General features: G+C 46.7%; 1 protein-coding gene across 1 annotated transcript in view; it reads right to left on the bottom strand.

The window, feature by feature from the left end:
* The window catches only part of UBE2R2 (ubiquitin conjugating enzyme E2 R2), a 205,281-nt gene extending 178,838 nt beyond the window's left edge, over positions 1–26,443 (bottom strand). Inside the window, exon 1 of the mRNA XM_086960306.1 lies at positions 25,412–26,443. Within this exon, the coding sequence (XP_086816432.1) occupies positions 25,412–25,588 (177 nt within the window). The 5' untranslated portion in view covers positions 25,589–26,443. The remainder of the gene's footprint in view (positions 1–25,411) is intronic.
* Between the last annotated feature and the right edge of the window lie 386 nt (positions 26,444–26,829).

The following is a 26,829-nucleotide window of genomic DNA, read 5'->3' on the forward strand; positions in this document are numbered from 1 at the left end:
AGTGGCATCAGAGTGCATGGGAACCCCATGGTAAAGTGCAGCTCTGTTAAACAAATGATTAAAACCAATACTGTCCTCTGTAGGGGAAGGTTTTGTTGGGTAGTAGCGAGGATCAGGGATGTCTGGTGCATTATTTGGAGAAAAATGATATGCATCCTCATCATCCTTCGGGTATTCTGTGTTAACATCCTCATCTAAAGGGTATGTATGTGGCTCTGGAACATCATCCCCTCCACCCAAATCATACTCCTCATCAGTGTGGTGTGATGATGCAGTAGAGTGAATGGGAGAAGTTATAGGTTCTTCATATGGAGTAACAGGAGAGGAAGAAGGTGAAGGAGAGGAAGGGTGCATTGGAGCAGTGGCACAGTCCTTTTTGGCAGGGACCACAGGTGTAAGTGGTGTGTCTGCTGGTCTCTTCTTATAAGGGATGGCTTCCACATGTCAAGTTTTTGGATTAATATGGACTTTTTCCTGTCTAGGATCTGGTCTAAACAGTTCTTCCTCTTCTATAATCATCTTCGGCGTCGATTTTTTCGGGGCCGATAGAGGTGGTTTAGTACTTTTTGCCTTATGAGGAGTAGCTGAGTCTTTTGGCAAGGTTTTCGGTGCCGAATGTTGTTTAGCCTTATCTGGGGTCTTCGGTACCTGTATTAGAGGTTTCGGCGTGGAGACAGGTTTTGCTGGGCCTGTGGCGCCAGAAGTTGGCTTCCCCTCTTTGTTTTTTTGAACCGGAAGGTTTCGGGTTTGGTACAGTCTTTGTCGCCAATGGTACGGGTGCCGAAGTGTCTGTTTTTGGGCGCCGATGGGTTTTTTAATGTTCGGGCCGACGAATCCTTCGGTGTCGAAGGATGTTTCGGGGCCAATGGAGGAGGTGTAACTGGCACATGTTTCTTTGGTGTCGAAGCACCGGAAGGCGTATTCTCTTTACTCGGAGCCGGGCCCGAAGGCGGGCATTAGAGGGTAAATGTCGGTCTCGACTGGGCCCCATTGGGCATAGTGCTGACCATTGCCTTCTGTTTGGGTAATGTCTGTCGTGCAGAGGCAGATGTACTCACTGGTTGTCGAGACGGGATCGAATCGTCCGAATCCTCTGCCCCCGATATTATTTGGAGATCAGGAGAGTCCTCCTCTGCGCCGAGTGGAGCCTTCGATTGGATATTTATCCTCGGAGAAGTCTTCAACGATCTCCTCTTCAAAAATGGCCTACGGTGCTGGTGCTGATCTCATCTCGTGTCGACGGGCCCTCCGATCCCGGATGGTCTTCTTCGATCGGAAGGAGGCACAGGCTGTGCAGGTCGACTCGTCGTGTTCTGGCGAGAGACAGAGGTTGCAAACCTCGTGATGGTCGCTATGAGGGAATTTTGCTCGACATACCGGGCAGCTCTTGAATAGAGTTCTTTCTATGAGGCGTAGGCCGCACAGCACCAATGGGTCCAACGGCCCGCGTCGACGCACCGGAATGTAGCTGGTGACGTCGAAAGTCTTTGATGTTGAAAGAAGTTTGTTTGAAGTTTCTCGCTTCGAAAGAGCAGAAAAAAAGTATTTTTCTAGCCGGAGCGGAAAACTCATCCGAACCCAGTGGCGAAAAAAAACATTCTGAGGATGGAGTCGATGACCATGCGCAGTATTGTCCAAGGGATGAGTCACCTATCTCGTGACTACAAAAGACTTCTTCCAATAACCTGCAATCATCCGAGCCCAACACCAGGTGGCGATCTATTGCTAAATGTAGGATCTGCAGCTCATATGCCTCGAACGCAATGTTAGCACAGCATTCACCAATTTAACTTTTTCCCTTGGCATTCAAAGAGCCTTAAGAGACACACCCCTTCCTCCTTCGGATCAGGGATTGGTTCAAAATCTTTTATTTAGAGAAGCTGCACCTTCTGCATCTTAGAGCTAACCAGAATACCTTTCCATCTCAAATTCCCTACGAACATACCTTGGGAATTCCAACATTAGGAAAAGTGGAAATGTCATGTAGTCTTTCAAGGGTCTAACAGTTATTGCCTCGTGGACCCACATCCGTCAGAATTAGCAACAGAGAACAGAAGAGGATGATTTAGGTGGTATGCAGTCTGAGGGGCCTGAAGTAGTTGGTCAAGTGTAGATTGTGAGACTAATTCATGTTTGCTGTAGGACAGAAAGAGATAGATAAGCAAAAAGTTTAAGAGCTGAAAATTGGGGAATAAGACTCAGCACAAAACGTCATGTGTCCATTATTTTGCAAATGCAAAAATAACTATTGATGGACAGAATGCAGAACAATGTCATACATTCACCCCAGTACAGAGATCTGGGCCTAAATCCGTAGTTTTTTGCTCACCATGCCATTCCAGTTTGAACACAGCCATATGCAAATCAGTCTTGACCCTGTGCCCAATGAGAACAGTCCAGTCCGAACTGCCAGGCCAGGACCTCCCTTGACTGGAAACAAACATACTAGGATCAGTTTCGGGCTTTCAGCCCTCATCAGCCAGGATAGCTTTACTCCATTGGCTTGGAGAGCACGGGACTCACGTCTGAGCATACTTGTCCCACTCAGGGTGACAAATGTATAACGAACAATTGATGGACAGAATGCAGAAAAATGTTCACCCCAGTATGGGCCTAAATCCATCGTTTTTCTGCTCACCATATTTTGCAGCTAGACAACATCAACTGAGGGAACCCAACAAAACAAATGTCAGCCACTGTTAAGCCAGAGGGCCAGATATCGAGTCACTGGAATTGAAATAGTATGTCCAATGCAGTGCTCCTAGACAGCTTGGCCTGTGTACAGCCAGAAGGACCAACATGACCAACAGTTGTACCAGCTAAGCGCTTGGTACAGTTCTGCAAGCTTTACTATACAACCCCTGCATTGTCCAAAGACAACTCACTTGTTGGCGAGACCAATAGGGCACAGCCCATCAACATGGTCAAAGTGTAGCATACAGTACACACGGTTCCAGGCTCTACCCACGAACAATGGCATGGTGGCGGGAGACTCTTAGGTCACATCTGAAAAATGACGGCCCTGATCAATACAGTGTTTAAAAGATGGCTCCTACTGGTTTAATCAAGCGCACCTGTATAGCTCCATCAGGTCAGAGTTTCCAGGGAGTCATTGTTGTATGTGTTTGTGACTGAATTCAGTTTACTCTGGGCCCTTGCTGTTTGTATCCTTACAAGCAACTGAATAACCAAGTAATTGCACATTCATGATGTCCGGGGGTTTATGTTCAGAGTGGTGTTGTAACGGCTGCTGTTGTAAGAGGCAAATGCCATTGTGGTGCTCTGTTAAGGCCCACAGCATTCTTTTTACTGGTGCGTGCTGGGTGCGTCTTTAGTCTGCCACTTGGTGTGGAGTGATACATTGCTTGTGAACAGTAGGGCGCGTGAGCTCAGTGAATTTCAAGTATACAGTGCCACTGCAGTGAGTCGCAAGAGCGTAGTGCTGTTTAATGTGTTCCACTAGAAGTTATGACGAAATCTATTACTATTATTAACATCTGCCCTTCCGTAAGCTAATATCCTGAATGTACATACCTCGTGGCATTGTGTCATATTATTGTTCCTAAACATTATTTAGAGTATTTGACTCGAATAACCGAGTAAAGAAATGCAGCACTCTCCCTATTTTGTTTCTTTGCAGACACCAATGTAAAATTAACCAGTTTAGCAATCGGAATTTGCATCCACGAAATGCATTTAACAATCACATCTCGGCACACTTATCCTAAAAGCAGAAGGTTTTAAAAGGCCTCAGTTTTTGACATAACTGAACGTAAACATTTGCATTAAATCTAATTTAACTCAATAAACAGGTTAGCATCTTTCAAAGGTGTCAATCTGTCAAAAAAATAAAAATACTTAAACGTCTCACGACGGAGATAAAAAAGCTTGGGTGTATGAAGTAGGAATTCAATTCAAAAGTGCTTTATTAGAGTGTATACTCATAAAAGCAAACATACACAAAATATTGACAATATTAAAATAGAATTAAATTTGCGATCACACACACATTTACATAGCACTATTAGATCCATAAAATACACTTACTTAAAACAGAATCTCGCAGTAGTTACAAAATATTTAGAAAAAATTAATAAAAGATTTGATTCATACATTATAAAAAACCATATACGATTTAAAGAGCGAAAGTGTCAATTTCATAGAAACAATTTTTTTTACAAACAGAGAATAGTCAATTAGCTAGCAGTCTCTGAATAGCTACCAAATTCATTATTAATCAGAAAACCAAAAAAATAGTTCATCCATCCTCTCCCTTGACGCTACAATGGCCTTTGACCTAGTAGAATGGCCGTTCCTGTTTGCAGTCCTCAAGAAAGTGGGCTTCGGCCCTAAATTTTGCAGCTGGGTTAAACTTCTCTACTCCAAGCCAATGGCGCAAGTGGTAGCCAACGGCCACACTTCCCGCACATTCACACTGGGACGCGGAATGAGGCAGGGGTGTCCTCTATCCCCGCTACTCTTCGCGCTTGTACTTAAGCCTCTGGCGATGCGGGTACGAGTGGACCCCATAATCAGAGGGATCACATGGGGGACAGGGTGGGAGGATCGCATCTCCCTTTAAGCGGATGATGTGCTGGTTTATTTGATGTCCCCCTCCCAGTCGCTGGCGGCTTTGATGGAACGGCTCAGGGCCTGCGGTGAGGTATCGGGATACACCATCAACTGGACCAAATCGCTTCTTTATGTCCTGCGAGGCCACACGCCGACACTGCCCCCAGACTGCACCCTGCAGACAGTCACCAGGGGATTCAAGTACCTAGGGATCTATGTCACGCCACAAGAACCCTTATTTATAGAAAAAAAAACCTAATGAAACCTCTACAAAGGCTAAAATCGGACGTCACACACTGGCGATCTTTACCGCTTACACTGCTAGGGAGGGCCGTATTATTTAAAATGCCATCACTCCCCAGATTTCTTTACGCATTGCAAAACACGCCCTTTCCAGTCCCTCTTACCTATTTCAAATCCATAGACACAGAAATTTCGACGCTCCTGTGGGATGGGAAACCGGCCCGTATAGCGATCGCGAAATTACTCTGATCCTGGTATGACGGGGGGGGGGAAATCGCCCTACCCTGTATCAAACTATTATTGGGCAGCACAATTGATCGTGATTAACCAGTTGATACACGCCCCTCAAATGGACCCGGCCTTCCGCCTTGACCGAACTGTATTGCCACCTGACCAACTAATGCGGGCACTATACATGAACAAACGACGTCACACCCTTACAGGCCCAACAGCACACATGATCAAGATCTGGCACGCAGCGCAGAGATCCTTGGGATGGGGGGGAGTACTCACGCTCGCAACGCCACTTTGGGACACACGGCGACTGGGTACCCTAGCAAACACAAAGGGCTTCCGACAATGGGACCTAATTGGTATCTCCAAAATCGGGGACTTATAGAAAAAAGGCGAAATAGTCACCTTCCAGGCTCTAAAAGAAAAATACGGGATGGCGGACACCGAACAGTATCGCTACGCACAAATCAAGCATGCACTGCAGGGGGCGATTCCAACAGGAACCCGACTGGTTGAGTCCTCCCCCCTAGAGGATAGACTCCTTACTGAATCCCTAGACAAAAGAGCGATCTCCCTCACATATTGCAAACTGATTAATAACATGCCCGACCCCACGGCGGTCCTCCGGAGCAAATGGGAGATAGACCTGGGGGACATAGAGGAGGACTGGTGCACTGGCATCTCCCAGGGAGGCCTCCATTCCATCACGAATCAAGCTGGTGCAATTGAAAATATTACACAGAATATACTACTCCCGCACACTCCTACACCGGCTAGGCCGTATCCCAGAACCTACCTGCTTACGTGGATGCGGTCTCCCGGGCACATTCTTCCACATAATATGGGACTGCCCAAAGATCCAATATTATTGGGACCGAATACTCTCCGAAATATCAGAAGCAGGTGGTGTCGTATTACCAAGAGACCCTAGATGTTGTTTACTGAACATTTGGTCGCCCACTGATATGAATCGAGGAATGCAAACATGGGCAACATTGGGCCTAGCCCTTGCTAAAAGGAACATTGCCAGGAACTGGGGCTCGGGGGTAGGACCCACTCGCGCACAATAGGGAAGAGATATGGACTCAGCCATGCTGGCAGAAAAGGCAGTGTATGTGCATCGAGGATGCCCCAAGAAATGGACTAGGGTATGGGGGAAATGGAACGAATACAGGGGTCAACTATGCGAACCACCACAGGACCTATCCGATCTTGAAAGTAATCCATGAAGGAGACACCCAGAGATGTTAGAGATCATGTGTGCCCCCTGACTGGTGAGGTGGGAGAATAGAAAACGACTATGGTCAGTAGATGGCACTCCTCTGTGAAGCTCTCAGGTCAGGAATATCGGTGCCCGATATGATGGAGAAACACTTTCGCCCTAGAAGTAAAAGTGATGTAGTTTACTTGGTGTGCAACGGAAAGTCAGTTAGAGAAATTGTGCCCATTTCCTATGAATGAACCGAAATGCCAACTGTTAAGTGTAATGGGTACAGCGAATAATGCACAGACGACTGCTCATGTCACCTATACTGTTTGATGCAATTTCAACATGTTTGTTTTAAAACTAAAAAATCACGGACCTAACCAGATTTCTACTTATACTGTACATTATGTACCCACATTGTTACTAAACGCCGCCCTACCCCTGGGATATCGGCACAAAGGCTGTGTTTCTCCTGATGTTAAAGAATGCTAATTACCAAATTGCGGCCAGCCCAAGGGGTTGTAGGCTGAAGCTGTGCCTACTATTAGAGGTACAATAAAGGTCTTAAAAATTTTATTTTTTTTTAAATAGTTCATGAAAACAGATTACAGACAGAGAATAGTTAAATAACTAGCAGTCTGTCGGATCGCCCATGCCCAGCCAATATATTTAGCTGTCGCTATTAATATCCATGTTAGTGGGCTTGTACATATAATGCGCAGGGCAACGGAACTGCAAGTGGTACCAAGGTTCCTACACATGGGTGCTAACCAAACGCGCCTTGGGACACAATATGCTTTGCAAGAGAACAAAAAATGTCCAAGAGTTTCCTTCCCTGTTCCACAGGCAGGGCAGATATTGCACCCCCCTGAGCCCCATTTGGCTGTCAATGATCTTATGGGGAGGGCTCCAGCTCTCAGTTGGAATAGGAGCTTCCCGTCTCCCGGTTTTGAGATATCCCAGTATGACTCCAGAACCGGGTACAGTTTGACCTCTAGGAATCCCGCGGACATAGATCCATTGCACAAGTTACTCAAACTCTTATTGGCAACATGTTCCCAATATATATATTTTAAAGGCAGACTTGGTAGGGAATGATGCACCTGTTGGATCAAGCCATATTGAACTTAACCCAAGCTCGAACAGTATTGCCTTCAGTGAATTGAGCCAACTAATTCTATGGAAACAATCCGCCTTTATGGCATCAATAAAACCTTCGGCATAGTGTGCAAGTTCGGGGGTAGTCTAAAGTCTTCGCCGATATAAGATCGGTCGTAGCCTAGCTAGATCCTTGATTTGCTTCCTGCCAAGCTCATATCTTAAAGGCAGGAGAGGAGTACTTTTCGGGGTGCCAGTGAGTAATCTTAAGAATGTATTCTCCGACCCTTGTAGAGAGTTAAAATTTTCAAAGCCCCACATCTCCGCACCATAAAGTGCGGACCCTGTAGCCTTTGCTTCATAAACCAGCAAAGCTGGCTTGACAGGTTTGGTCAAAGATTTCCTATGTTCCATATTAATGGCACCCGACAATTGCTTATGTCGCAGAGTGGCAATGTTTATATGCTAGCTCCATCTGTTATTATCTGCAATGAGAACTCCTAGGTATGTGAATGAATTAACCACCTCAAGAGGCCGCCCACTCATGACGATATTAGACTTACAGCTATGATGTGGTTTAAAAGCCATGAGTTATGTTTTAGTGGCGTTCACCTCTAACCCATGTTCCCCACAGAAATTCTCAAAAATACACAGAGCACGCTGCAGACCACTAGGCTTTTTTGACATAATAAGCGTATCGTCCGCAAACATTAATATCGGAATTTTTAACCCTGAGAGAGATGGAGCATCTACAGGGGCTGTTACCATACGGGGGACGACGCCATTTATATACAGAGTGAACAAGGTTGAGCCATTGAACACCCTTGCCGAACCCCCCTTTCAACTGGAAATGCATCTGTGACCATATCATGGCCTCCCCACTGTATTTTAGCAAAATTGAGCTCATGTAAATCGCATTACCAAGGTCAAAAGTTCCTCAGGAATCCCCCAAACTCAGTAAAACTTGCCACAATTTTGCCCGTGGCACCAGGTCGAAGGCAGTCCTTAAAATGACTAATGCTGCATAAAGGCTGCCTCCTCCCAGCACCACAGTCTTCCACTGAAGCAATTGGAAACGAAACACTTGGTCCACCGTACTAGTTGCCCTTCGAAATCCTGCTTGATACGGTGATAGAATATTATTGTCCTCTGCCCAATCTAGGAGCCCGTTTACAACCACACGGCCAACTATTTTTTGTATATATAATTACCCGGTTGTGCACGGTCTCCCTTTTTAAAAACCGGGATAATCACAGCTCCTCTCCAAGAGGCCGGGACCTCTGCGCCCTTTGCAATGAAATTGATAAGTAAATAGATATATTTGCACCACCGCTCTTTATCGTTTAAGAAAATGTCTGCGGGAACGCCATCTGATCCAGGAGCGCGTCCTCTATTCACAGCATTTATAGCAATCAAAATCTCTCTCATTAAAAAGATTACTGTGAAAAAGAGACATAGTAATACTGTCCTCACATGTAATCTGTGTGTTAAGAGCATACTGCGAGCTAAAAAAGTCTACCCATGCTTCCTGAGGTACATTATTGTTAGGGCATTCTTCAACTCTCTCACCACCCCATTTAACAATGTTCCAAAACGCTCTTGAATCCTTTCTATCGCTAGCTTTTTTCAGTTTACACCAGTGTAGCTCATCCCAAGCTCTTTTGGCTTTCGCTATGCAGGCTTTATAACTTTCTGGCTACACGAGAATTTTCGGCCACCCTCTGTTTAATTGCCCGACCTAGAGCCAAGCGTGCAGCCCTACATTCAGCATTATACCATTTTGCATCTTTATTAGGTCTAGCCCCATTTCGTCTAACGGGTTTCAGGAAATGTTTTTTAATCTTGGCAAACAGGGTATCATGAATATTATGCAAATGACATCATCTATCCTGCTTTTGTGTCTTCCATTATCAAAGGTCATGGAGCCTTTTTTGTCCAAAGCTGTACGTCCATTCAAAGCTCTCAGACTTTTTTCCAAGCACATTGCATTTAGATCTATAATGTCCTCAGTCCAACGAATAACTGGCTTTAGATCCAACGCAGGAATACCCCACTGGGAGTCCTCTTCTGCTCCAATGGAGAACTCAGGCAAGACCAGGGGCTCAAAAGTCCGATTAAAATCGCCTGCTATTATCACATTATTACTAACAGAAACTCTATCAAGGAGATTACCCAATGCGATCAGAACATCAGATCTACCACCTTTGACACTCCTAGCATATATGTTATATATATCTATTGGCCCCGTTACATCACTGGTTACCCTAATACAACTGGATGTCATTATGGCTAGTCTCTATGTTTTTTATAGTAAGTTTGAGGGTTTGACGAACCAAAATTGTAAGACCCCCCCCCCATCGGTCTCCCTTTCAAACCCTTAATTGCTGGTACTGAAAAATTTAAATATCCTAGCGCAAATACAGGTTCACATGCCCATGTCTCTTGAAACATACATACATCATATGAGTTAACAAAGCCAAGCCAGTCCCCACAATCTAGTTTGGAGCATAGCCCAGCCAAGTTCCAAGAGATTAGATTCCCCACCCCGGTTGGGCAATCAAGTTGAACATCAGGAGTTGTAATCAAAGGAGAGGGCACTTCCGCCACTGGTACTACTGAACTTGTCTGCGCTGAAGTGCTTATAGGATCCAATTGGTCGACCTCATTACCTTTGTGAACTATCAGGGAGCATAGTCTCTGTTCTTTTACAGCGGATGGTACTGAGTTTTTACCCCCTGGGAGTCAATCGCAATCGTTCAAATTAGAGAGGGCTGAGAACCTATTCTCAAGATTTAATCCCCACTCAGAGGGTTTGGCAGCACTCCTCCCCTTTGCAGAAACCACATTCCATTTTGTTCTTAATGTACACCGATTTGGACCCCCCCTTTCCGGTAGTAGAAAAAATCTAAGGTAAGAGGGATGATGTCAGTGGACCTTCGCTGTGGCGGTAAGAGATTTGGCAAGATGTTATTTAGTACCTCAGGATCTGAAAAATTCAAAACACAGTCGCCCATGAATCTTTTTGGGCTGCTACCTATCCACTCCACCCTCCTAGCCATGACTAGTTCCTCTGCCAATTGTTGCTTACCCCAGGGGGTTATCACCATGTTATTGATTAACCAGTGTAAGGTTTTAGACAGCAATGATGAGGTAGTTTCATCCTGACCTGGAGCCAGTTTTGGGACGTTAGCTAGGACAAGGACTAAAGGGGAAGCCTCAACTATAAGCTCGACCGAGCCTTTCGCATGTTCCGGAGCTGAAAGAACAGGAGGGACAGCTACCCCTTGCGCACTCTCCCCTAGTGCTACCTGTGAAACCACAGGATGGTTAGACAGGGGGAGTGCTCCTCCATCGCCCTCGGGACTAGATGTACTGTTCTTTAGCTCAATCTGGTTTATCATTTCTTCAGGCAATTTTTCTACTTCCTCCAAAGTTTTACTCAGGAGGCCCCCTAGTCGTTTGACCTAGTTAGTGAGCTTATCTATCTTTCCCACCAACGGCTTTACAATTCCCTGAATCTTGGTGTCTATCATGGCCAGCAGCTTCTTAAATTGCTCATTAGTTAAAGACACCCCGACTTCTTCAAGTACCCCTTCCTCCTCCACCATGGTGTTGCTTGGAGGAGAGGCAGGCTTCTTACGACTTGAACGAAGCCCACCACGCTTTGGCTGTCCTTTTCTTACTCCTCTGGTGGTACGAGGCGCAGGTATTGGAGTAGGGGCTTTTACCTCTTGTGGGTGTGATTCAGCCTCGTTTGCACGGTCACTTACTTCAAGTGCACAATTAGTCTGATCTAGGAGAGCAATGTCGTCAAAATCAGATATTACATCCAGACAGGTGTTAATAGCTAAGTCATGGGATTGAACAGGATCAGGTGCCGGAAGAATAGATGTAGGAGATTTAGGAGATACACCCAACCCAAGTGAGGATCTCCTCTCACTATTGATTTTAGCAACTACCTGCACTAAGTAGTTATCCATTGTATTCTTTACCGGGGATAGCTTTTTACCAGGCATAATACACCAGTAAACAATACCCTCACAGATGCACAGTAATTACACGCTGGAAATGTGTACCATAGGCCCTCAAAAAAGTTTAACCACAATGCAGAAATAAATGTGTGTCTACAGATGTCCAGGATCGGTCTCGTGCAATGAGAAAGTGAAGTAGTGTGGCTCACTGGTTAGAGGCGGCAGACCCGAGAGCAGAGGACGGCCCGGGACCAGGGTTCAATTCCCGGCGCGGCAGGTTTCTGGACCAGGGTCAGCGGACTCGATAATTCTCTCGCCTCGGTGCCCACTCTGATCAGCGATCACACTCGGCAACTCTGGGCATTAGCTTGCCTCATCTTCACTAACGGCCCCACCAGACCGCCGGGGATGCCTGGTCTCACCCTGGAGATACCCATTAAGGGACCATCTCTCAGGGAAGCCAGGAAGGGTTTCGCAGCGGTCGAATCGCCTTGGGACCCTACGGGTAAGTAGTGCGCTATATAAATGCCAATACATTTACAAAGTCTCACCTTAAAGTTCTGGGCAGAGTAACTGGCCCAGTCCAGTCTCTGCCTGTCGGACTGTCTTAGACTGTCCGCCCTTAGTCCGGGCTTCGTCCGACGCGGGACGAGGGACCTGCCAGTGCTTTATGCGCCTCCTGGCGCGCTGGTTACGGCGTCGTCACAGGCCCCCTAAGGATGCTGGGGGATGTGGTCCGGCCGGCGGAGCCAAGCCGGGCCGGTTGGTTGCGTTGAAGGATTGGCGGAGCCAAGCCCGGCCGCTGAGCAGAAAGGTCAGGAGTCTCGAAGAAAGCAGCAGCGTAAAACAAAGGGAAACCAGTAAAGGGGGTAGAAATTGAAAACGAGTGGGCGGGGTCCGACAGTGAGAAGAAGGGAAGCGAGTTAAGTCATGGTGGCCTTTTCCATGATAAAACTATAATAATGACTGCATATGTGCTCCCTAATACTCTTAAAGATGCACCTGCTATGAAGTCTTCTAGATCTCCAAATTGAGAACACAGTGCTATGCTGGGTGCAAAACTGCAGACAAGTTTTAACTAATAAGAACTTCATAACTGCTATAGTAGGTATATATTTGGGCTCCTGTTCCAACTAACCATACAGGTCTTTTGGTTCTCGCCCCTCCCCCCTTTTTCCTAGCACAAGTAAAATTGTGGTAGCACTGGTGGGCGGCAGAAGTGGTGTTTGCAGGGGTCTCCGGGACAAGAGGTGGATGGCCATCAAATGTGGTTTGTATCTGTATCTGCATGGAATTCGCATCTAACCCACAAATGGAATAAAGGGGAACGAGGGCTGTTGATTAATCTTCAGTTCAATTGTACCTCTACATTGGCGAGCTCTTCTCAAAGGACCCCCACTGCATTATTCAACAAGCATTTGCAAGCCAATAGGTCTTGCATTGCTGATAGTTTGCGGTATTGGCGTTGCAAATAATACAATGCCAATAACTCATACTTTCAGTAATAAGAGACCTAGTGCATTGCAAATGCTTGCGTAGAGAGCCAGGAACCAGCATTTTATGTCTCAAAGCAGTACCACAACTGTTCCAAGAGGTCCCTAGTGAGCAAGGCACAAGCACTGCATGTCTCTGTGCAGTACCGCAGGCTGCTCCTAGAGGTCCCTAGTTAGAAAGACAACAGCACTGCATGTTTATGTGCAGTACCGCAAGCTGCTCCTAGAGGTCCCTAGTGAGCATGGCACCAGTACTGCAAGTCTACAAAGTTGAAGTTATTGGCATTACAAATGGCAAAGTTTTTTTACCAAGCCATGTTGCAGGGTTAGTACCATATGACCTCTTTTGGTCACACATGGTACAGTACCCTGCAAAAGATATGGTCAATCCACCCTACCCATAATGCATTGCATGCAAGAGAGTACTAAGAGTACACTCAAATAGCTATGTCCATATGTACAATTAGAAGCTTTGAAATGGGACTAAAGAATTATTACATTATTTCGGATTAGGTTGTATTCTGTGTTGAGCTGATGAAGGGAAATTTATTGACAGTCTCATAAATGTGAGATGTTCTAGTGAGTGAAGTAATCACTGCCAGCCTAGCTTAGGTCCAAGTGTTTGTCCTGCCTGAAGCCATTTAAGAAATTAGTGCCTTGGGGCTGTAATTAAAACCTAGGGATTAACACATGTAACAGGGGGTGTCCTCATGGAAGGTTACAAGAAGAGACAAGGCGGTACTAAGAAGGGACTACTAAGTCTATTGACCAATGAAAAGCCGCCATTTACAAAGGACAGGGACAGGAGGCAATTAAAAAGACGGGCGGAGCTTTATGCCGATATCCTGAATGCAGCATGTCTCGAAGAGTAAGCTCAAGCGCTGCCAAGGCGGAATCTAAAAAGGACAAGATGGTGCTTATCTTTCCCACTAACAGGTTAACTTTCCTTTTCCCCATGGTCTAAACGACAACAACAAGAGCAAGGAACAAACCACTCAATATATAGGAATAATTAAAAAAACACCTTTGGAGCAGCCACGTCAAAGGATTTAAAAAAAAAATATTTTGCCTTGGTGCACAGAATCAGTTAGGAATGCTATACAGCAGTGATAATAAAGGTATGGCCAGGGGGCTTCTTCAGGCCCTCGATCTTTTCATGCGCCTGACACCACCCCACCCCACCCCCGGTGAACAGCAGCACAAGCTGCTGTTTAGTTGCTAAACACTAATATTCAGAAAATGTTCTTAAATAAAACAGGCAAGCATTTAATTATATACCTGCAAATAAATGCTTGCCCATTTATTTAATTTTTCTAGGTCTCCATATACAATCCCTGACTCACCCAGACCTCCTACTTCTTATCTGCTGGCATCAGTGCGGCCCTTGGTTACACCACAGACCGCACTTTGTGGCCCCATGGCAAATGATTGAGAGTACCCATGCTATACAGCATAGCTAACAACTATTGGCTAGGTCAATAGGTCCCAAAGGGGAGACCTATTGGCTCTGCCAATACTGGTTTCTTTTAGCATGTTTATTTGCACGCTCCCTCAAATGCTGCTTCCTGCCCAAAATTAACTCCACTTCCTCCTTGCAGCATCACATTACTCCCCTCAGTTACTTCCCCTGATCTTTCATTTCCGGTTACTGCCTCCATCTCCACCGCGACCCCCCCTCCGACCACAAAACATCTAAATGCTTTAACTTTATTCTTTCGGAGTATCTAGTAGATACATTTTCCTTTGGCGTGTATATGTATACTTAAGTTTCTTTATTTTTTTCTAAATGACAGGTTACTAGAGTCTCAAAAACCAACAGCCAAATATTTACCATGGAGAGTTTATGAAAAGTAGATGATTAGTGTGGGGTCGAACTATTTCCAACTCATCAAGAACATGAAGCCTTTGCAGCCTGCCAAAACTGAAGGAGATTAACTGGCACCAGCCAGGTAACAAGTAATACCTTGAAGTCAAACAAACCATGGAACTGAAAGCAGTAGTGTCATATCACTGTGGTAACAGGTAAAATTCACACCAACGAGCTAGACTGAAAAAAGCACATCTTTACTCCCACTAAAAAAAAAAAAAGCATTTTGATGGGTGTTTGTGTTTTTTTTTTATTTAAACTAAGCATGCTTAGAATGAAGCCAACAGTGAACGCAGTGGAGAATTAGGGCAGAAACGTCAGATCAGGTCCAGAGGGGAGGTTGTTACCAGTAGACTAAAGAGCGGGGAAAACATGGTGTCCTTAAGAAGGGTAAGATTTGTATGAACAAAGAGGCAACTTCTCATCCATTTACATAAATACTGCAAAAGGCACCATAACGGTACAGTTGTCATGACAACCAAAAGCTGAGCAGTCTACGGATTCTGCAGCGGCATCTTCACCTATTTTGCATTGTTCCCGAGGAGAAAACGGACATATTGCTTTATAGAGCGGATGGGCAAATTTACATAAGGGGTACCCTTGTAAGAAAAGCATTAACAAAGTCAACTGCTAACGCTTTCCTTAAGTGAGATGGTTCTACCGAGTGTCACCAACTGCCACACAATTATAAATTGGCACACTGCAAGTTACTCCTCATATACACAGAGCAGTAAAGCCACAGGCAGCAGCTGCACAAGTTCCAGTCAGTGTTTATGACAGTCTGCTAGTGTAACGTGTGACATGTAATAATAGGGCTTCTGCAAGGCACAAGTTGGAGTGGATGCGGGTGTGAAGAGTCCCATCTCAATTTGTAGCGAGTGGACTCCGTTGCCTTTAGCTTTGAGGCAGAGAGGTGTTTGTGGGATCATCTTGTGTCACACACACGCAGTCTGCTCACATTTTCCTATCAGTGCATAGCATTGAATGCACTTGTAATGTTACCTCGGGCGTTTTCATTCTTCAGTAGCTTCCTCTTTGTTTTTGGTTATGGCCTACCAGGAGGCTACCTTTCGATCTCTAAACTGTGCCCCATTAACCGCCTTAAAGAGGTGGTTATGTAGGGAAAAAAAACACTATCTATACTAAAATGTACCCAGAACACTTTAAAAATATAATTACAAAGTTACTCAGCTTTGTTTAAAATATTTGCCACTTTGAGCCATTTCTAAATTTAGTTCTACATGGAACCAGAATATCTGACATAATAAAGTAAGGCAAACACAAGGAGATGATAGACGGGTCGCTGAAATTTTTCAGACACTCACCCCCCAGTCACAGATCTGGGTTGAATCCATCATCGTTCTTTAGCTCACTTGCGAGCCCAGTTCAGACCCAGCCATATACAAATCAGTCTAGACCTGTTCCTCATGGGAACAATCCAGCCCAAACTACCATGCCAGGTCTTCCCTAGAACTGAAACAACCATCCTAGGACGGGTTTCGGGGGTAACACCCCTCATCAGCCTGGCGAGCTGGCCCGTGGTCTTAGCACCAGCAAGGTCTCTAACCACATTAAACAGTGTTTTGGATTGGTTCACTGCTTTAAATGATTATTCTATTGACATGATTAGCCCTTGTTAGGGCACACGTCTTGTGGTAGTTGTGGTAGCGTTTCAGCTCTGCTTTATACATGATACCGACTGAGATGGAATAATCCCTTCTCCAGACACGTTCTAATTTTTTGCATTTCGATGCGGGGTGTCTCGTACCATGGGGCAGGAGACTTATGAATTATCCTTTTCTTATGAACAGGAGGAAGGCAGATATTAATGGCTTCAAAGAGCCAAGCGTTCACAGAACTAGCCACAACGTCCATGTAGTCCAAATCAGATAAATGAATGGGCTCACGGTCGGCCAGGGCTCCATTAAAAGCGACAACGTCAAGCTTTTTCCAGTCCCTCTTCTGTGTACTCACGGAGGGTCTATGATTAACTAAGGCCTCATTACTCGCCACGGTAAACTTAATTAAATAATGATCATACCAGATGACCGGCACCAGCGTACACTGCAATTTGGCTATGCTGGGTCTGGACCTCCTAAAGGAGGCAGCCCTCCCACCTCAGAGAAGACACACAAAGCCAACAAAACACAGTAGTGTAGGAGGCAGATGAGATGCCTCAATCACAACTTGCAGTAAGGAGCGAATGGACATCAATCGCTCGCTAAGATAACTGCAGGCACACCGAACTGCTTGACAAACCGCGCTAGAGTTCCTTCGCGCCACCTCAGGAACTCCTGCAATTCAACAGCAAAGGAGGAAGTACTGAAAGGGGAGATTACTGGAGGGTCCCCTGCACCAAGACAGTCACAAGTGCAGTTTTTAGTAATAATCCTGAGACAACTTGAGGTGGAAGAGACTCCTTTATTCTCAGTCATCCACTCTCCAAAACAGACTAAACGTCGAATCATAACATTCCAAGTTATGCTCCAGGTGGAACATTCTACTGGAAGGGAGAGGGGAGGAAAGGGCCCTACCATTGGTGTGGAGAACGGATTCTATAAGTAACATGGGGACAAAAAAAAAAAATCACATTTAAGAGATTAGAACAGTTTCCTTGAAGAAATCTACAGACAGCACCCAGTCCTGGGGCCTTATTCCTTGTGCTACATTCGCTCGTGGAAATGGACTCTCCCAATTCAAACATTAATTCATTTTTAGTGCCCCTGGCACCTTCATACGGGACTTTTAAGTCCCATCTGCAGTAGAACATCTGGATTTTCAATTACCGGTGATAATGGAGGTTGGGGGAAGTGGACAAAGCACTGACTATCATGAGTCTTTAAAAACAGCAAATGAAACCCTGGCCCCTGTGAAAAACCTTTCATGTAGCTAAACATGGTCCACACACGCCAAGGTATACTCCACATTTGCCCAGGGAGAAAGCCCTGTGTAAAAAAAACTGGAGACAATGGCGGCAAGCCCATAAACCCAGTGATAAAGAGGCGTATAAAAATACCCTATCGATTTACCATCGAAACATCAACAAACAAACAAAAAAAAGTCAGTCACTGCACGAACACCTAGACAGGTTGGGAACTACTCTAAAGAGCTTTATAAAGTCCTTAAATCTTTCGAAAAACCTGCATGCCTGCTCAGTTGATATCCTACTGTCACAAGCTCTATGCGATGCTAATACAAATCTCTTTGAAGAAAAAGTTAATTTGGTTTACAACTTTTAGACTGGTGGATCAATTGGGATGAAAATCCAATCCCACCCGCTCTTAATTTTTAAGTACTTGTATCCTACAGAATTTTCTCTCTCTTAGGCCAGATTCCATTAGTAGAGCTCAGAGAAGTGAAATCAGGGTCTCCTCTAGACATTGTTCCAGCTAAGATCTTTGCAACTATGTCTAATCAGCTCGCACCGGCCATCTGCTCTTTACTAAACCTCTCCATCAGCTCAGGAAGGATACCGTTAGAATAGACAGCCACCCAGGTCATTCCCATCTGTAAGGCGGCGAATCTTCCAGCCTCTGAACAGTAATTATCGTCCAACTAGATGGACACATCAATAGATAACTTATGGAGTTTCTAGAGTGTAATAGCATTCTGGACTCCTCCCGGTCTGGGTTTAGACCCATGCATAGTACAGAAACCACGCTCATAGCTGTCACAGACCACATCAAGCTGCCCTCATTGCGAGTGCTGCTTGACTTGTCTGCAGCTTTTGACACAGTATCTCACCACAGATCAGTATTCATTCCACAACCTTGCAATGGTTAACTAGCTTCCTATCACACACAACCCAGATCATCAATCCAGGTCAGTTTAGATCCTGTACCACAGAGTTCAACAAGGGTGTGCCTCAGGGCTCAGGTCCAAGCCCAACACTATTTAACATCTAGGTAGCCCACCCCCCTTGCCAAAACCATCAGACCTTATGGGTTCAACCTCTTTCATATGCGGATGACACCCAATGTCGTATCTCTTTGGATAAAGACCCCCACAGGATGAAAGCACGTTTTGCAGATGGGATGAAATTATCTCTGCTTGGATGACAGAGAAATGTCTCCAGTTGAATGCCAGCAAAACAGAGATCATGCTTTTTGGCAGTGCCCAACTACTCTGGTCCCAGGACTGGCGGCCAAAAGAATTAGGTGCAGCACCTACTCCCAAATCTACAGTAAAAACATTGAGGTTCGCCTAGATCAGACTTCAACTATGAAAGACAGGTAGTGGCTATCACAGGCACCTGCTTTCATATGATGAGTCTGTTGCGCAAAGTTTGTCCTTTACTTCCACTCTCTGTGTGCAAAGCTTTAGTAACAAGCATTTACAATGCAATGGTTTCGCCTTTGGAAAAGTTAGAGCTATTGGCATTGTAAATGACAAAATTTATATTTATGTGTTGGTTTTGAAAACAGATAAATAAATGGCATTGTCATTTACATTGCCATTAGCCTCTGCAGTCACTCTGCACTCCCTTGCACTCCCTTGCACTCCCTAGTCACTCTGCACTCCCTTGCACTCCCTAGTCACTCCGCACTCCCTAGTCACTCCGCACTCCCTAGTCACTCCGCACTCCCTAGTCACTCCGCACTCCCTAGTCACTCCGCACTCCCTAGTCACTCCGCACTCCCTAGTCACTCCGCACTCCCTAGTCACTCCGCACTCCCTAGTCACTCCGCACTCCCTAGTCACTCCGCACTCCCTAGTCACTCTGCACTCCCTAGTCACTCTGCACTCCCTAGTCACTCTGCACTCCCTAGCACTCCCTAGTCACTCTTTAATCTGCACTCACTACTCTGCGGGTGACAGTGCTCGCCATGTCGGCCGGGTCAAAGGGGTGACAGTGCTTGCCTTGGTGGTATTCTTCATCAGAGAGTTCTTCCCGGCCGTTGCAGAACGAGGCGTGCTACAACCTATGAGATGCATGGGAGCACTGTTGGAAAAGGAATAGGGTATTGAGTGGGGGTAGGGTTAAACTTTAAAAATACCTGCCTGGTACACCTAACACTTATCTGGCTAGCAGCCAGTATGATTAAAAACAGGAAAAATTAGGAAGTCCCAGGGCTCTAGTAACCCCTACTTCCTCTTAGGGTCACCATATTTCTGCCACTTGTGTTTCCAAATGCTCAATCCACACTTATTCCATAATTCTGACGTAACTGATGAATTTAACATACATACGTCAAGCACACCTAAACACCTCTTCCAGGCAGCCCCTTCATCAGACACGCACACACCACCACCAGAGAGCCTGGAGCAGCAGCAACGCGACACCCTCCTCCTCCCTGCTCCTAGGAGCGAATCAGACCCTGAATCCAGCCCTTTCCCCTGCAGGCCAACTTCTGAAAAGGAGGAGGAGGAAGGGGGACCTCTGAAGAATAGACCAAACCAAGCAATGCAATCGGCCGTGAAAAAAAGGAGGTCACCCTTAGCCCGAGCTTTTCCCAGGGCAGTGTTTTTCTCTCGCTCTCCTATACTGTGTCCCTTACTGTGTTTTGAGATCCAAGTCCACACAGAGACAACACACACTGCACACACCAAACCACCCCTGCCCGCAGCTCTACTACACACGGGATTTGCGCTATACCCGCTTATTAGTCTCTGTTAACCAATTCCTCCCATAAACCACTTCATGAAACACCAGCAGCGAGAAACTCCCCCAACCAGATGAACCATCTCCCGTTTGGACATAAAAAAGCCCTCCTCCCGCCGCGCTCGCTCTCCCAAAGCACGTGGGCTGCATTTATTTATTTAAATACACAATTACCAATCGGAAATCGGGATTAATTGCAAGGATCTTACAAGAGCTTGCCCGGGACGCCCACTGCTGCCGCTGCACTCAGGCGGGCTCTGCTGCTCCTACCGCTTTCTCTGTGGGGGTTTTTTAGCGGCTCCACGCAGCTCCTCGCCGGTGCTTTGTTGTTCTTTTTGAGGCGAGGCGAGCCGCCGGTGAAGTTTTGTGCGCTCGAGGCTTCTCGCGCAGGGTCACCAGCGGAGGAGGAGTTAGATCGCCATCTTCCTCTCACTTCCCTCTCCTGATTCAGCAACCCCACCCACCGTCAGGCACGGGCGCCGGCTCCTCTCTCTCTTCTTGCCCGGGGGGGGGCGGGAGAGGAACGGACGGCGGGAGGGGGCGGGAGAGGACACAGGGGGCGTGAGGCACGAAAATTGGCACAAGTGCGGCGTGGGCAGCCGCGGATTAAAAAAAAAATTTTTTTAAATGGCAGCAGCACCTACGAGGCCACGGGGGGGGGGGCGGGAGAGGAACGGACGGCGGGAGTGGCGGGAGAGGACACAGGGGGCGTGAGGGGGGCGGGAGAGAACACGAACGGCGGGAGGGAGGCGGGAAACGTGCCGGGGAAAAACACTCACGATGCCCAGGACAGCAGCAAGCACGGCCCGGCCGGAGGAGACTCGGGGGCGTTCCCGGCGTCGCGTGACGTCGGCAAAAGCCAAAGAATCTCGGGAACGCCCCCGTGTCTGGTCCGGCATTGATGGACAGGCCCCTCGTCCAATGGCTAGGCTCCATTTATGGAGCTAGCCAATGGGACGGGGGGCGTGTTCCATAGTGCTTACTGTACTCAATAGATTTCTCTGGAGGAGGAGCCTAACGGCTCAGTCCCCCAGCGAAACCTAAAAAGCACTGGTCATTAGCTGCCTGGATTACTGCAATGCCCTCCTAGGCCCCACCTCACCTTTGTTTTGTAGAAATCACCCTGGGGGATGGGTCCCCAGGACAATGCCCTATGGCCACCACCCCTCACTGCACATTGCTAAAGGCTGTATGGGGGGGGTCACTGCAGGGCATTCCACCAGGGCCACTCTTAAACAAAGGGGAGGTGGCACATGTGGCCCCTTCCCGTGCAGATTTTGGCTCTGGGGCTCCCAATCCTCTGCAAAATTCTCATGGGAGGGGTAACACGAGTCCCCGCCAATTCCTACATTGGGGAACCCCATCCCCCAGGGCCCAGCGATATTTGTAGGAGGGCATGCACCCCCTCCCCGGACAGGGTTTGGCCATGGGTACCCCATTCTGTGGGCCATGCAAAATCCTACTGTAGGGGGGATATGCGCCCCCGCTCCCTAGACAGATATTTGCCGCAGTCACCCCATCCCCCTGGGCACGCGACTTGCATACCACATCCCCAGGCCAATCTCCCAGCACAGTTAAGGGTGGGTGACCTAATGCCCACTAAGGGCAAAAAGAACGGACGATGGACGGAATGCAGACCAAAGCAAACCTTCACCCCCTTACAGATCCGGGTTAAATCCGTAGTTTTTTAGCTTGCCACGTCATTCGAGTTTGGACCTAGCCATATGCAAATCAGTCTTGACTGTTCCCCTTCCCCCCCTTGGGAACAGTCCATCCTGAACTGCCAGTTCAGCATGCCCCCACCACCCCACCCTGACCGGAAACAAGAACTCTGGGAACGGTTTTGGGGCATCAGCCAAGCCAGCTTGAATCTGGTGGCATAGCAATCACGGTACCCACATCTGGGCATACCCTTCCCACTGAGAATTGGGTGTGCAAGTGGTGTATACAAGAGTGAGTGGGTGTGTGAATTTTTGTGTGGATGTATGAGTAATTGAGTTGCTGTGTGAGTATCGGTATGGGTGAGTGAGTTGGTGTGTCAGAAGCTGTAATGGTGAATGATAGGATGAATTAGTGTCTAATGGTGAGGGTGCGGATGAGTCAGTGGCAGTAAATGGTAAATGAGAGTGCATGAATGGGTGACTGAGAAGGTACATAAATGGTTGTGTTGGTGAGTGACAGGGTACAAAAGCGACAGTAGGTAACGAACCTGCCACCAGTGAAACCCACCTCCAGAAGTAGACCACATTAATTTGGCTATTTATTTATTTATGTCTCAGCATGCTCACTCTATGACCATCACTGTTTAATTTATGTTAGCAGTACAAAAGGGGGTGGTGATGGACTTAGCATCTGAATCAAACACTCACACCCAGTCAAAAGATCTGGGTTTAATCCATCACCGCTCTTTAGCCCACTCTGCCACCCCAGTTCAGACATGGCTATATGCAAAATCAGTCTGACCCTGTGCCTCATGGGAACAGTCCAGCCCGAACTGCCAAGCCATGCCTTCCCTGGACCGGAAACAAGCTTCCGAGGACCAGTTTCTGGCAAATTTCACCCCGAGTGGGCTGGGTATGCTCAGACGTGAGTCCCAGGCTCTCCACATCACTGGAGTCAAGCAATCCAGGCTGAAGAAGGCTGATAGCCAGAAACCGGTCCTTGAATGCTTGATTCCGGTCTGGGAAAGACATGGCTTGGTAGTTCGGGCTGGACTGTTCCCATGAGGCACAGGGTCAAGGCTAATTTGCATATAGCCATTGTCTGACCTAGGGTGGTGTGGAGGGCAAAAAAACGATGGATTTAGGACCAGATCTTTGTACTGGGGTGAATGTAAGACATTGTTCTGCATTCTGTCCAACTGTGTTTTTTGTAATTTATGTTAGCAAGCAATAAATCACATGCCTCACAGTGGCAAGCTGGAATAAGGTAATAGTGGGATACATTTTTAAGTGAAGATTGCACCCAAGAGACTCATCTTGCACTACATTTCAAGATATGTTCTATAAAAGAAGGGTTTTAGGGTCTCGCCTGACTTTGCAGCGCTGCTGGGCGAGAGATATTGGAAGAGTAAATTTGAGAAGGGAGCTTGAAACCCCGCCCCTCATTTCCATTGGCTGGGTCATTGCTTATGCTAAACGGGGAGCCTGCCATTGGAAATGAGGCTATTTTGTTGACGCCTTTTCGTCTGGCTGATCCGGACAGGGCCGTCTACTTTGCGGCTGTTGCAACGCAATTTCTTATCTTTATGGGGGCCATCTGTTTGCAATATTGAAAACGAAAGTTATGCTGTTCCTCAATGGGGGAGTCAAGAGTAAGGGAGACAATGACCAACTTGACCCAAAGGGTTCAAAGTTCGGGATTTATTGGATTACAATGCCCTCACACACCCTTTCAGGCGTCATGCTTCATCATCTGGGCTACTCTGAGCAGCACTGGAATCTTCAACTGCCAGACAGGGATGGGCACATAACATACATAAATAAAGAGTTCCTTAAACGATAGGTTTTACCTTTCAAAACGGGGGGAGGGCAGCGGTGGACACAACAAAGTCAATCACCAATACAAACCATCTATGGGGACCAAAACCACACAAGTATCACCAGATGTGAAATAAAAATAACTGTTAAACGAGGATAGTACAAGAAGCTAAGAATTCTCATGCGGAGAGAGAGAGGCAATAACCCCTCAGAATACATACTAGAGCGGTCTTTCAATCCTGCATGTATTTAAGGGGCCCATCACACCTTTAAAAATCAAATAAATTAACCTGGTTGATCTGGGATTAAAATGAAATATTCCCACTCTCCCAACCCAACATTCTCTATTGTTATCCATTACGCCCCTAAGCATTATTTACCATTACCGCAACTCCATCGCAAGGCACACACTCCACATTGGCAGCCCTTTGGACAGCAGGGGCCTGCAAGGACATGGCACACACAGGTTGCTTAGATAGGACGTAAAACTGCTTTCCTACGTAATGTAATATGCAATCTGAAGGGATAAAGTGCAAACTTTTCCTGTCAAATTTAACAAATCGCCATTGCAAACCGGCATTACAAAAAAATAAGAGACTGAACTACTTCCCAGCTCTACAAACACTTTCTAAAGTTGATTTTAGAGCATGTTAAAAGGAAACTTTGAATCGTAGCAGTTGGTATCCAATGTTGGCTCTTTCTAAAAATGTCATTGTTTGAGGGGTATTAAGTAAGTATTCACCCCGCAAGATAAAAACATATGCTAGTAACTTCAGTCGTAGGACAAAGGACTACGCACCACAGGAAATGCGGTTGCTCTTAAGATCATTTCTCGGTCGGAGAACATTACTTAAGCTTTAGATATATTTTGTTTAAGAAATTCGCTATATCAGGGACAGTTTTGATGGCGCGGGAGTTTGAGGCATTTTAAAATGTGAAAATATATCGAAGCACAAACTACCTATCCGATACAATTATAGTACACACTGCCGAAAAGAGGTAAGCAAAACTCTACAGAATGTAGCGGCAGAACTGGGTACATGGATGAGAACAATACGGGGGGCGGGTATATGGAGAAAGAGTAATGAGTGTGATGCCTGTGTTAAGAATGGCGTGTCAATTCGGGAAAGCTTGTTTGTGAATATGCGTGATCGTGTTTTTCTAAAACCAACAGCTCGATTTCAGATAGCTTGTAGTCTAACTGGGGCAACGAAAGTCATTTGGTAAACATCCCCTTAACCATAAAGTATATATTTTCTAAGCAGTCAAAGAAATGTACAGTTAAAAGTTATATCAAGAGTAATCACACATGAAACCATCAATAAAAGTAAACAAATCTTAGTACTACCGATTTAGGTCAACAAGAATTCGTTTGTGCAATAAATACGTGAAGCTTGGTTTAACATTTTCAGTTGTGTTATTCGCCTAACCTAACGAGGCAGCGATCTTTAAAGGCGCACACTACCCTGCTTTAAGTGAAAAGCTGGACGCGTAAAATCCCCATGTTTGTAATCCCAATGTTTGCGCCACTTACGCCAGTGGCAACCTACAAAACAAACAATGTACGGCGGGGCTCGTGACTGCCACCCCGTGACGTGAGCGTGCAACAGCGCAGGGGGGGACACACAAGGGTAGAGGTGTTTACCTTGAAGTAGCCCCCCTCGTAGAGGGTATTGGGGGGCCCGAAGATCGCCACCTCCCAGTTATAGAGATCCGACTCGTCCACCAGGGTGATCCTGAAACCTTCGACTGGCTCCTCTTGCAAGGACTTGAGCTCCAGCATTAAGGCCTTCTGCGAACTGGTCACCTGCTGGTGTGCCATGCTGGAGAGGGCCGCAAGGTGCGGCACGGGACCTTCAGCAGATGAAGGAAGGTGGGGGTCCTTTGCCCAGGTGTTGTTTGAAGGATATGTGGGGGTCGGATCAACACAGTCAACGTGAAGGAAAGTCTCTTAACCCAAGGGATTCTGCTTCAAGAAGATATAAGAAGGGAGAGCCCTATTTCCCCAAGGAAGAGTGAAGTTCTTTCACTAGGGATTTGCGAGGGGGACCCTCACCCTATAGTGATTGGCAGACATCCCAGGCTGAGTAACAGAGGGGGCTCGGTGGCCTCGCCAAACCCGGTTCCTTTAGATGGCGCTTCTTAGTCAGGGGCCCAGGTTCAGTGACGCGGCCGGGAGGGCAGCTGAGCCCCGGCGTGTGGCGCGGACAGCAGCCGGTGTCCGCAGGAGACAGAGCGCACTTGTATATGTGTCACAGAGGCACACTGGGTGCGCCGCGGCAGAGCTCCCGCGGGCCCTGTCTCTATTGTTTTACCGCACTTTCCCGGGCCCCGGGGAGCACCGGCACAGCGGGCCGCCGCCGCGGAGCCTGCCACCGGGGGAGGCACTGAGGCTTGCACTACGCGTCGGCTCCTGCCGCTTATTGTTGTGCTAATAAAGGATGAGCTTCCGGTCGCGCGGTGTTTCCGTCCGCGATCGCGCTTTGTCCCTCGCTACCACCCGTAGCCTTCCTTGACGGCGGCCGGTTCGGAAGCTCCCAAGTCCCCTGACTATCTTCCCCACAATTCCAGCTGCTTCGCGTGACTGCAGCACCTCACGCTTCCTCTCGCCGCTCTTCTCTACTGCTCTGCACCTATGTAATACTTCCTTTTGTGACGTAAAATTATCGACGGTGACGTCATGACGCCATTCTACAACGTACGATCAGCTGTTCTTTTCCTTCCACTCTATGATCACCTCCCCGAGTCGAAACAAGATAGAAGAAAGACTAGGCTACACGGGTTTTCTGAAAGGTCCAAGGTATTCTTAGTAAATGTTCAGTTTATTTTCTGAAGGCCACGTGGCTCTTCTATGTTGTGATTTTTGTGTTTTTCATGCTTTTGTAAATAGCGTGGACAACACCCAGAGGTGTCCGAGCACTTTACAATAGAGTGAAAGAACTCTTTACATGCGAAATTTATAGTAACAAGGTAGTAGGTGACAAGACGTTAGCTACTACCGTTACTCATGGTGAGAGTTATGTATTTATGCATCAGATGCTCAATACAGATTACATATTTAGA

Source organism: Lissotriton vulgaris, chromosome 3_1 (genome assembly GCF_964263255.1).
Source record: "Lissotriton vulgaris chromosome 3_1, aLisVul1.2, whole genome shotgun sequence".
NCBI lineage: Eukaryota > Metazoa > Chordata > Amphibia > Caudata > Salamandridae > Lissotriton > Lissotriton vulgaris.